At 39.5% G+C, this 12,942-nt stretch overlaps 1 protein-coding gene across 3 annotated transcripts in view; it reads right to left on the bottom strand.

The window, feature by feature from the left end:
- Window positions 1-6,629, bottom strand: part of macrod2 (mono-ADP ribosylhydrolase 2) — a 372,886-nt gene extending 366,257 nt beyond the window's left edge. For all 3 annotated transcript variants that reach the window (XM_079168947.1, XM_079168948.1, XM_079168949.1), the window contains exons 1-2: window positions 6,434-6,629; window positions 2,076-2,177 (exon numbers count right to left, since the gene is read on the bottom strand). In XM_079168947.1, coding sequence (XP_079025073.1) covers window positions 2,076-2,177; window positions 6,434-6,470 — 139 coding nt within the window. In that variant the 5' untranslated portion in view covers window positions 6,471-6,629. The remainder of the gene's footprint in view (window positions 1-2,075; window positions 2,178-6,433) is intronic.
- Window positions 6,630-12,942: the final 6,313 nt, after the last annotated feature.

The following is a 12,942-nucleotide window of genomic DNA, read 5'->3' as shown; positions in this document are numbered from 1 at the left end:
TAGTAAATGTTAATAACCAAGGAGCTGTGAATCAGCAGTCTGTTTCATACTGGTTCTTAAGAAGAATACATCAGCTAAGAGCCACAACAAAGTTATTATACCTCGTTTCATTTAATGCAGAGACAGCATACCACAGCAGATGTGTGCAAATCACCAAGCACAGGTTCTTTTTTTTTAAGATGCCGTATTGTCACGGTCATACGTCTCTTTTTCTTAAGATGGTTTCATGTTTTCTGGATTTTTTTTTACATGTAAAGCAACAGACTGTAGCTCTGTGCCCAAGACAAGTTTCCCCTCCGGGTCAATAAAGTTTACGCTATCTATTTCTATCACTCCTAAACAAGTTAACGTTCTACCTCGCTTCACCAAGCATCAATTGTAGTCTGTGAAAGAACTGCTGTGTGAGCTTCTCGCTTGCATTCTTCATCCAACCTCGTTTTTTCTATACATGACCTCCCTGCAGCATCAAGTTCACATCAGAGCACTTATATTCCATGTCAAGCCAACTACCCTGACAACCTCATATAACAGTCTTATTTGTAACTTTAATGTTACCTTTATTTATGCTATACTAAATTGCTTTATTTTTATTGAAACATTTTATTTATATAAAAGACATACTGTTAATAAGAGTAACTTTGTAGCATCATTAGTTGTGACTGAGAATGCGAATGCTAGAATAATGTAAGTACTTTTGAAACTTAGCACTAAACTAACACAGTGGTTGTCAAACTTTTTTTTCAATAGTATACCCCTTTTTAAATATTTTTCAGCCAAGTTCTTAACGCAAAACATTTTTGGTAGGAAAAAGAGAGGTAATGTTAGAACTACACTACGGTGCACCATCAGTGTCTGGTTTACTAAGAAACAACCTTGTAACTGAAAAAACTCCTAAATGCTACATTTCAAGTGTTCAGTACTCTGTTCTCACTTTCTTTCTCTATGTTTTCAAGTGTAAGCCACAAATACATTTCCCTGATTTTTGTCCGTTATTCATTATGGAAACTATCTTCCCGGGTCACATTGAACAAACAGAATTATGAACTTGATTGCATTTGTTGCAGCAGTTGACAGTTTACGGCAGTTAACGATTGCATTGAAAATGTCAATCTACATTTACATTTTTTAATGAAGTTATTATAGCGTAATTTTAGCAATTACTGGTGTGCATGAGTGATATTCTTTAACATTTAAAAGACATTTCAAGGACCCCCTACAGTACTCCAAAGTACCCCTAGGGGTACTCGTACCCCCATTTGAGAAACACTGCTGTAACCTACTTAACATTGGTTTGTGACAGTTATAAAGCTCTGTTACTGTTGGCTGACAGGTAACATTTACATATTTTCAATTAAGAAGTATGTTCTTCTTAGTTTTCTTTACGGTTTTGTTTATACATGCCCCCATAACAACACTTGCCTTTAAACTAACTTTAGATGCAAACCGGTTTAGGCTCCATGCTGTATGTTCTCCAAGAAATTAGAAAGCAATAGAGGCTTGGTGAACAAAAAGACATGTCAGATTTTCATATTATTTCACTAACATTAGCAAATCCCCTTCTCCTCATCAAACAAATCACTTTTTTTTTTTTACTGTCTGTGCTGTCTGGTTGGGGACGAGCTCTTTTTAGAACCTGAAATACTGTCACTTCTTGAGAAACCATGTTAACGGTTTTTCATCTTGCCTGTCAAGCAATGTTCACCATCATAATTTTGGTTGAAATGTTAACTAAAAAGAAATGAGAAATAACAATAAGCTATTTCACACTTAAACATAGTATACCCTAATTGCAAATTTAGGAAAATATTACCAATATCATGCAAGCACCAGCATATGGAAAAATATATGCACAGCTCATTTATGTGCAGAATTTTATTTCTCTATATTTTCATATAAATATAAGTATGGCTAAATGCACAAAATTGGGTAAAATACTTAGGATGAAACCTAAAAACTGTAATGTAGCCACCAGAATCATTGCATAATAACTTTGGGCTGTGTAAACAGTGCCATTATGTGTCAGCTTATTGTTGCTGAATGTTTCGAGTTGGGCGTCACTGATAAGACTCTCTTACGTCTATTTTCCTCTCCCCAGCTTGAGATCTTGTCCAAAGATATAAAATCTTGACGGCGATACTCCTTGCGTCTCTCCTCCCGATCCAGACGGAGCAGTCTGTCTGTGGAGGAAAGACACCGTACATTAAACATGAATAAAGCCAGTCCCATGGAAGAATAAAAGAGATAAAGAGGGAAGTAGACTTGGTACTGGCATAGGCAGCTAGTAGTAGTAGTAGTAGACAGATATTAGACAGTTGCTCAGACTCATCCTCCACCGCTCACCTGGTACTGCCATTATCATCATCATCATCATCATCATCATCATCATAATCAGTCATGTCCCACTCCTCACTACTCCAGCTCCACCCCTCTTTAAACTGACACTATGAAAAATGGGGATCTTAAATAAAGTGATAATTAATAATGTGATCCTGCTTCTTGCATTAAAATCCCCTTTTGGATTGCATGGACGATGTGCAGGATCTGCAATGAAAGAGCACCCCAGGAGCTGATAGGGTCTTACTCAAACACACTTTAGTAGTGTAGCTGCTTGCCATCCAGGACGACATAAGCACACAGTCTACCCGACTCAATACATCAGAGGTTCTCAGCCATGGGTCATAGAGACCCAAAACAATGCAGGCTCGCCCTCCAATCAGACACCTCACCACCATTTGATTTCCCTCATTAGTCCCTCTTCTGTGGCTGTGGGGGTGATAATTAGTGAAACTGGCTGTTGTGTGGATTGGCTGGACTGAAAATGTGCATACTCTCGTGTCTCCATGGCTCTCAGATGAGAATCACAGCACTACGCAACCCTGTTGCCTAAGCTTCATTGCACTCTGAAACATGTCCTACCTTGCTCAAGCTCTGTGCTGCTCTGCCCCTGAAGTAATTCTTATGGGACTTTATCGTCGAAAGGCCCTTTTCACAGCAGCCATTCTGACATTAACATTGCAGGGTAAACACAGCTGTTTTTAACAACATTAATTATGGAACTGCTCCATTTGTGGGCCAGGGCCCTGGTATTGTGTATGCTGGCTCACTGGAGAGGCTGTGACCAGACTGTAGATAAGAAGTGGACGGAGTGATGTCACGCATTGGTTTGAGAACTGCCGTCTTGAAGCCTCGAGTTCGGAGATTTGGCCGTCTCCATCTTCGAATACAGCCATCGCCATCTTGGCTTTTTGGCAACCAATGAACAGAAGTTACCATATTTTACCATCATTTGGAACGTGGAGTGACGTAGAGACGGCGTGTCCGGCTCCATTAGTGGCAGCAACATGTCATTTACAGCACACTCCGCTTTGTGTTCTGTTTTACTCTAAATGGACCATAATTTACAAAATGAACATCACGCTGTATTGAAAAAGACTTGAAACTATAGATTGAGACCATAAACTCATGTTTACAATATTTAGTGGGGTAATAAATCAAGTGAGAAGTAGAGTCATTCTCTCATAGACTTCCATACAACTTATTTTGCAACCGGAGGAGTCGCCCCCTGCCAGTAGACAGAATGCAAGTTTTAAGACACTTCCGCATTGACTTCACTCGGCAGGAACGGAGGTTGCCACACACTACATAGAATGGGACAATAATACATTTTACTAATTCCAACTGAACTTAAATGAGAAAAAGTTTGTCTGTGATACCTCTACTGTACATGGAGAAACTTACTCTGTCATGACTAACTTCATTTAGTGGTAGTGAGTAGTGATGCATATTGTAATGCTACCTACTCTTCTGGTACAAGAGTCGATTCTGAGATGTGTTTTGGTTGCATTAGTGCATTTTGGACGTTAGTGTGAGATTAACCGTTGTTCTGAGCTGCATGGTGGTAAAGAGAACCGTGTAGTCAGTATAGAGAAATGTGTTACCTTTTTAAGCTTCTAGTTACCTAAGCTGCTGTGTGCATAAAGTGGGAGTACTTCTTGTTATTCGTTTGTGGTCTTTACAGCAAATTCCAACATGACCGGCCGACATTAGAAACATCACACAGCTGCTGCTGCTTAACCTTTGTACTGCTGCATCACTCTTGGGTCCTCACAGCTTGTTTCCTAATGTTCATCTCTATGACCGTAAAAAGAGCCTCAACTTGCTACTGAATCTCCAGAAAACACTGGGCTGTTCTGCAAAACAAGCTTCATCCTCATTACGTGCTTCACTGTGAAATCTCACTGCAAATAAATACCCCAGTGCACACAGCGTGGACTTTGGTCAATTAAAACATCTCCTCTATGAAAGAGTTTAAGCTGAAACTGGATGTGATACGACGCTACACAAAAGCATCCTAAGAGTTTACTATAATTGGCTCTGAACAACAAAATGTTGAGGTCTAAGCTTTGATGCTTTGTCTATAATACAAGGATCCTTGAGTCATCCTTTGGCAACATCCTGCAGTAAGTCAGGCTACAATTAAAAGGTATTTCCGCAGTGGGGGCTATCCATTCTATCCCGTGTTGCTGTGATGCGTTTTCTCTCCCTCTTGCCCACTCCTGTCATTCCCAAGGCTGCTTTTATTCTACATGGATGAATAAAAAGCCACTTCTGAGGTTGGACACAGCAAAGCTCTCTGGACCACACTAAAGAGCTTTGTCACTCTGCTGAACTTATAGTCATTGAAGAATCCCACAGCTTAGTTTAGATTCCACGAGAACAGGATGGGCTCAAACTTAGCTTTATAAATATTAATAATGTGAATAATATGAGTAACAAGATTGTGTTACTGGAGATGATGCTAAGTGCCTTATAATTTTTCTAACAAAATTCTAGTGATAACAAAACACAAGGAGATGTGACTGTGTCACATTACATCTAATTTTAATACCATCAATATTCCTGTTTCATGTCTGGCACGTTTTTGCCCATTTTAAAATAAGGTTGATTGTACCAACACAACATATATATTGATCTATCTTTGTTGGTACTACATTTGACTCAGCCTACAGTCTAGCCCTGGGTCAAAACACCATTTAAAAATATAATCACAATAAATTCTTTAAGTTTCTGAATTTCTTTCACATTTTGACTTGCCTTGATCTCCTCTTAACACAATTTCAGCTCGAGGGTGTACGCTCAGAATATAAAATCTGATTTGCTTTGATGTTCACTCCATGCTATACTACCTGCTCAAACTGGAAACATCTGGCTAAGATTATGCATTACCTTTGCTTCGAGAATTTAAATGACCATTTTAAAGATTTTCCCATAATACACAAAGAAAATGAGGCGTGAGTCAACAGGCTTGATGGCGGACACTGAGCGAGCTGCAGTACTTTATAAGAAAAAGTAGATACCCACAAATTCCAATCATTAACTCCCCAACAATATCATTGAAACTATTTTTCTTTCGGTTATTAATTGAGGTCACATCCATTCTGAACAGAGGCCAGGGCTGGAAATCTGTCTGTCGATGTGATAGGAACAGGAATACAGTAGCGTCACGTGCAGCAGTGCTGCACACACCTTGACGTTACACAGCACGAAGACCACAGGTGGAATGAATATCATTAATGAGGGCTCCATTCCATTTGGTGTTTACTCGCTGCAGGGACCTCGTTCTGCGCATGCTTCATAGATGGACACGGTGGCATAAACGGAATGGAGCAGTCACTAATTAATGTGAATGATTACACCTGCGCTGCACCTGCTGCGACGACATCGAGCATGGAAAAGCTTTACCGTGTCATGAAATGAATAACTTATGAACATAGCTAGGAGTTAGCATGCATTGCTCGGCCCCTTTGAGCAACAGCGGGTCTAGCCTGTAGCCCGTCATGTCTCCGAAACTGAAAGCACTTGGAGTCAAATGGGCGAGTTTGATAACTAGCGTCATTCGCAACTTTCACGGCTTGAAACAAAAACTCTGAGAAATTGTGATTAACCACGTTTTTAAAGTATTAGACACTCCGTTCCTTTGTTTTACTACGCTGGGTCTGCTGTTTTCGGCTGAAGGGATATTTAGCAGCAGAGAAGGTTGTTTTCAACTCAGGGAGCCACTGTTAGTGTATCACACAGGTGGAATGCAGGATGCGTTAGTTAGGGGTACTCGAACAGGTACATTAGGGCTCGGCGCAAATCTGCGAGAGGCTTAAACGTAAGCTAATGAGCATGCAAGACGCACTATGAGAATAGTGTTGCTGCGAATGTCAAGCATGCATTACGGAAGCTAAACAGAGGCGCAACATCATTATAACATCTGTACGGCCACCGTACGGGACTACCGAGTAGTCCAGATAGCAAAGTGCCTATTGTCACAGCATCACGGGGAGGACAGGTAGAGTGTCTGTCAATATTCTGGCATGGTTGAATTCATGCTGTCTAGCTGCCATTGAGATGATGATAGCCTCATTCTCCCCAAAACAAGCCTTACCTTTTTCAGTCTTCCAGTCCTTTTTCTTTTTGCTCATGCTGCCGGAATGGTTTGACTTCGAATGGTTGTTTTTTGACTGTAGCAACCCCAGGCTCACAGTGAATAGTGCTCCGGGGGAAAAAACTGAAATGTAAAGTGAAACAGCTTCTGGACGGTTTGTCTCACCTGTGAAGCTGTCAAATTTCTATGGACCTCAGTGGGCTCAACCTACCGTGAGTGCGCCGTAAATTATGTGTACGAATACTGGCTGAATGATTGGGCGTCGAAAACCAGGAAGTGAGCACGCGATTGGTCCGGTGACTGAGTCAATCATATAAGGTCCACGCGCTGCGGAGGCATGGTAGGTTGTTTCCGGTGGTTCATCAGACTGCCGTGTGGAGTGTTTGGCTGGTAACGCCGGGCCACTCGGATGCAAACTGCAATAAGTGGAGGCTGCTATGACTCACTGCAAGGAAACTTGGGGAGGAAACAGTCGTGTAAATTATAGATAAATAAATATATACTTTTAATAGGTTTATGTTATACGACAGTGTATGTTGCAGTAGAGTTAGTTAACGTTTGATCCCAATGCAGAGAAAACTGTGCATATAGTTATATAAAAGGCTATGTTATAGTATTAGACTAAATTTGTTTTGTAGGCCAAATATTATAATAACTTTTTAATAATAATCATACTTCTGAATATTCCTATCATTCAAACTTGTTTTATAGTTTAGAAATTATTGTTTATAGAAACTGCAAAATGAACGATGGGTTTAGTTGTTATGATGGGTCCATATTTTCATGATAGGGTGATTGTTCCTGATATGCGTGAGATTTGCCTTGTAACCCTGGACTATTTGCTGTGTAATTGTTTGGATCATAGCAACAGTTTTTATGATAATTTTGGCCAATAGTATCTGAGGTAACTATTATTATGTTTTATAGCAATACTACTTTAATAACTGTCTCTAAACACACAAAAGGACACAGATGCACGATAACCTGCTCTTGTTTGTGGCAGAGGACAGCATCTCACAGGATGAACCAGATCGGACCAGTAAGTCCGGCTGTCGTATGAGCGAGGCTGGTTCCAGAGACCACCGTCTGTCATCTGTTGTGTGTTAGCTCTGCTCTGGTCCAGACCCATCTGCTCCTGACACCGCTGACATTATCTGAGAGTGGAAAATATCTTTGGTCCAAGCTGTACTCTGATCTAGATTTTTTTTTTTAAGTAATTGGGTTATTTTAGTGAAATACATCCAGTTTCCATGTCAGCAGTTTTGTTTCACAATTACATTTATAACATTAACAGTAACTTGACAGTGTAGGTGGAAGCCATGTTCCTGCTCCATTTGGGTTAATTATTTCTGAAACTAATATTACAAAGTGCAAAGGATTTACATTTCCCAATTCTCTCACCAGACGTTTCATATTCCAGTCAAATTAAAGATCTTTATCTCATTGAGCTGCTGCCGTTTTTAGGAAATTAAGACAACGTAATCAGCTCTCACATTTGGCACATAAATTCATAATTTGTCCTTGTAATATTTTAATTAGTTTCCACTCTATCTAATATGGATTTACAAAACATAACATACTGTATCAGTGTCTGTGGGAACATTGGGACATTTACAGAACATCGCCACAGCCTTTGGAATAGCAGATTAAAATGTCTACCTTTACCCTACATTCAAATATAAAAAGGAGATTTGAATGAAGTGGCCATTGCTGTTTTTTCCGTCTGTACTAATCAAACCAAACCACTAGATGTCGATCTTGCAACATTATAAGCAGCAGTACACACAAAGTGATGCCGTTAAAAACTGAGACGAGCAATAAGTAAGTTAGAGTTGGCCTTACATACAATATATTAAAACAGGTTTGTGATTTTAAACTAACCTTATAAAGACTGGCAGATATTTCACTGAGGCGTGTGGGGATTGCTGTCATCAGGCAATCTTGCTCTAAATAATCTCATATGCTCTCTCTGATATCTGGTGGAGTCATATTTAGAAGGTGACTGGTTCAAAACACCTTCGCCAGCAAGCCTCGCACCCTGCTGTCTTTGTGAAAGATGCAAGTGTGTGGTCCTGACCTCTGACCTTGTCTTTTGACCTTTCAATAAAGCCTCATAAATTTCTATTAGACTTGAGCGGAAGTGAAATCCTCAAGTATTTCTGTTCATGCTAACTGCTTGTTAAACTGTTATGCTATACTAAAATACACCAAACTACACTATAGTGTCAGTTATGAGACTGAAGCCTCTTGACATCCATAGTCCGCTCACACATGTGTTTTCACTTATGTTGTCAGATTAAACCTCTTTGTGTTGGCACATCACATCTCCCTCACTCTCCTGTTTTCTGTAATGTTGCACCAGTTAGGGTGAGACAACTTATCTCGTTATCATTCTTATTGGTCCATAGAGTTTTGTGACATCCCCTTATTTCAAGCTCGATCCACCTGACTAGAGGTCCAATCAGCCAGAGTAATTGAAAGCACCTGTGAGGGTGTGGAGGGCCTTAAAGTGTTATTGAATATTGTGTTATGGAGTCCTGGGCTCATTCACTATCACGATAAATGGGCTTTTTTTAATTTCGGCACCTAACACGAATCAGCAAACAATGAAACTGTAGACTCACCGGGTTTTCTCATTGTTTTAGGGTGATTTAAAATAACGACATTCAATGTGTCTCGTATTTGCTATAATTGTGTAATGCAGACCATGTCTGATGAGCAGCAAAAACATAAAACTTGGCTGGCTGTTGCCAGTGACTAGTTGCTTGTACAGGGCCGAATCTGTATACTCCACATATACTCCAAAGGATCTATTTGTGTAAGACTGCGTAGGCAATTGTTATCGCCATGGTTACAGCACAAGGAGATTAAGCTGGTGGCTGTACCTACAAGTCACTGGCAAGAACAGTGCATCGTCTAATCTCTTGTTGTTCTTGATACGTATGTTTTTCATATCCCACTTATTATAATCGCAGCAACTTAATTACAGCAAGCAACACAATTATCTACAGAGAAATGCTCAAAATGTACCCATGACTTAAAGTGAGCCCGGAGGCTGAAGGAATCATAATTATGGCAATTGTTGTTTATACGTGTTCTTATGTCAATATCCGTAAGTCCTTTGATGGTTTTTTTGTGACTGTCTGGTTTGGGTTGTGTCATCATGTCTGTTCTCAGTCAGTGTCTAATGATAACACATGATTTGTTTAATACAGTCATAGCTCAAGCCTGTTGCTGCAGACTAAGTACCTCTACTCTGTGGGGGGCTCCATGTGTTCAATTGGCCCTTGAGGCTTACAGCGGAGGCCTTCAATTACTTACTGTTTTTCATATCTTGCCAATGACAATGAAAGAGCCTCTAACTGAAAGCCTCAGATAAGGTTTGACAGTGTGAATCCACACAGAGCATGTTAAAGCCCATAGGGTCTGTAAAGGTGATTTCTTGGAAAGGGAACAATTCCTCAGCCAATTTCACACACACAATAAAAATAAATACTTTTTCTAATGTTCAGTCATTAGCGATGGAAATGGTTTTGCGAACTGTAAGAGAACCTTTCTTGTGAGTGCTGTCTTTGACGCAATGCCAACCCTGAACATGAAAACACTGGAGTTTGGTGGTTTGTGTGGGTCCTTTTCAACCTTCTCAATCAAACAGTTGTCTGCCCCTATCATCCATTGTGTCCTGTCTTATATCATGCTCATCTGGTCCACAGATGTAAGAAGCTATTCTGACAAAAGGAGTCAAAAACCTCTGAGAAGTACCTCGGTATAGAGACTAGCCCATTCGTGCACAGTCTACCATGAATCTGAAGCACACCTCGTTACATTCATCATTGTTTATGTGTTCAGTATCTACTCTGTAGTACAAAAGAAAAACAATCGACTTGAATCATTCTTTCAGTTCTAACAATCATTTCTTGCACCATCTGGTTATATATGCCAATCATTATTTTCACTTTATATTCTTTCCATTGTCCTGTCCCATAAATATGACTTTTTTCTTTAAATTGACAAACTTTTCATCCTTACTCATGGCTGCTCCTTTGATGTGTGAAAAACGCTCAGACCAAATATGAACCTTTCTTTCTAAAACTCCTCCTGTGTTCAGCTTCGGGCTGTTTAGGCTACTACCCTGTACCTCAGAATTAGAGATTATAGTCTTATATCTCCAATCTCCTACAGTATTTCTTATTTATGGCTTTGGCACCTGTTTAATTCATGATTACAACCATTTTTTTCTTCTTGTAGATCACAATCGCTTCGAGTCTGTAATCCAGCTGCAAGAGCAATTTGTCCTGAGATGCGTTGTGATGCACTAATGTGAATATAGTGGTTTACTGTGTGGTACTTGCTATGTCCTTAGAATGGGTTTGGGGTTGGATATAAAAAACATCACACTGTGTGTATTCTTTTCCTGCAGGATTCCTGTGGGTTGTAACTTTGGCAGAATGTGTTGCTACGGCTCCCTCTGTTTATTTAACTGTATTTGATAAAGCCCCAATCCAGCATGTCTCTTCACACCAGAGCGTGCCTGCTTTCTGCTTGCTCAAAGCAGCAGGAATTCCTTCCTGATCGCTGGCTGAACCCAAGTTGAATAGATTTAGTGTGGATAGATGTTCAACATGTTCAAAGCACATATGCACTGAAATGATCCAAACTGTTATGGCTTCTATGTATCAACAGTTTTATTTGCAGGATAATTCTTCTCACACAATGTTGGTGTGTTCTTTTTGATCCCAGCACAATAAATATATGAATCTATGGTGTTTTTAACTTTGCTTTTCCCCTTTTTTTAAATTAAACAATAAAATAAAGCATAAACAGAAAGGAAGAAATCTCTTTAATATGATATTGCAGACAAATCAAGATATCATGTGTTCCCTCTGACTGTGCACATATTCACAGTGCAGCATCTCTGCCATGACAACACAAAAACACAATGCTTCAACTGCCCATCACAGCCGAAATAATTGTTCATGTTTTCTGGTTCTAACTCTCAAGTAAAATAGAAAGTCCTTAAGAAGGTCCTTTCTTTTACCATCTTCAAATATGAGGTTATATAGCACTGTAAAAGTAAAATGTTGATGCATTTGATTTCAAAGGTTATGATTCAGGTCGTAGCTACTAGCAAAAAAAACCTGCGCGAGTGTGAATCTGTCTCAAGATGTAGAAGCTAAAAAGGCCTCAAATGAATCATGTCTGTGTTGTCATGACACATCTATTAAAACTGGACTGGCTGTTTTCCTCTGCACACCATCGACAACAGCTAGAAGACGTTTACCCAGAGATGTCTCCCCTTTGATTTGTTCTCCCCTTTAATTGCTCAACTGCACTCTTTCATCTCTCATGACTTGATGCAAAGAAACCAACATTGCGCTGCACATTATTATTAAAGAATGTGCTTCACCTATACAACTTCTGCTTGGACCATAAACACAAAAGCGCCTGTTTCAGATCATATCCGTCTGGTATTGAATTTAGATTTAGGAATTTAGGGTTATGAGCTGAATAAATACTTTAGTTTTAGTTTGTTGCATTTTGTTTGAATATCACTAAATATGGTACAGTATGGACTAATAATAAGCTGCCTTTACATTACACACTCTGAGATATAGGAAATATAATTACCTGAGGGTGTAGCATAGGATGTCAGTGAAAGATCATTAGTTTACTCTATAATGAACGTTTTTTATGACTTAGACATAAAATAAGCCTCCTGAGGGAGCAACAATCTTAGCATATGATCATCGTTATCAAGAACTTTTATGTCCCCTACCATCTTTGGTTTTTTCTTCTTTTTACCAGGCCATAATGACAAAACATATTTCATGCCTAGACAGAGGAAAGTTGAAAGAAAAATGGCGGATGATTTATATGTATGGCATATAAACTTTTCTAAAGTTTCAAAGCTAATTGTTCTCACAAAGGAAGTGTATTTGTCTGTGTCTAAAACCATACGGAGTCATTCTTCACACTGAGCCAAGAACTGAATGCTTTGCTTCAGGGTTTAATTATCAGTTGCCTGACAGGCTCAGCACAGAATTCTTAAAATAGCCATATCTCATGAAAAGCGCATCCTTTTCTTTTTCCTACTTCCCCACTGTTCTAGAAAAAGCAAAGTGGTTATTGTGGACTTGATTTGCAGTTGTGGGACCTAGACTTGTACTAAAAATATCGCTTCAGCGCATGATGGTCTCTGATTAAAGGTTGTCACTGTCTAACCTGACACACAGCTTGAACTTTATCCAAGAATGTATAGCAGAATTTGACAGAAGAAGAACTTTGTGACTATATCAGAGAGAGAGAGACAGAGAGAGAGATAAAGCGAGCGAGAAAGAAAGAGAGAGAGAAAGATGCCATGCAATAAAGCTCCATGGTCAGACTCTAACCAGACTTTGGGGCCACCAAGACGTCCTGATGGGAGACAAGTTTCCAAATCAAAGCATCGACCAAGTTTTTTATATTTTGTACCACCACATCAGAATCTAAGACAAAGAGCTTGTTTCTAC

The sequence above is a fragment of the Pholis gunnellus genome (assembly GCF_910591455.1).
Source record: "Pholis gunnellus genome assembly, chromosome: 11".
Taxonomy (NCBI): domain Eukaryota; kingdom Metazoa; phylum Chordata; class Actinopteri; order Perciformes; family Pholidae; genus Pholis; species Pholis gunnellus.
Note: the sequence above shows the minus strand (reverse complement) of the source record. Positions and strands in the feature narration are given on the sequence as shown.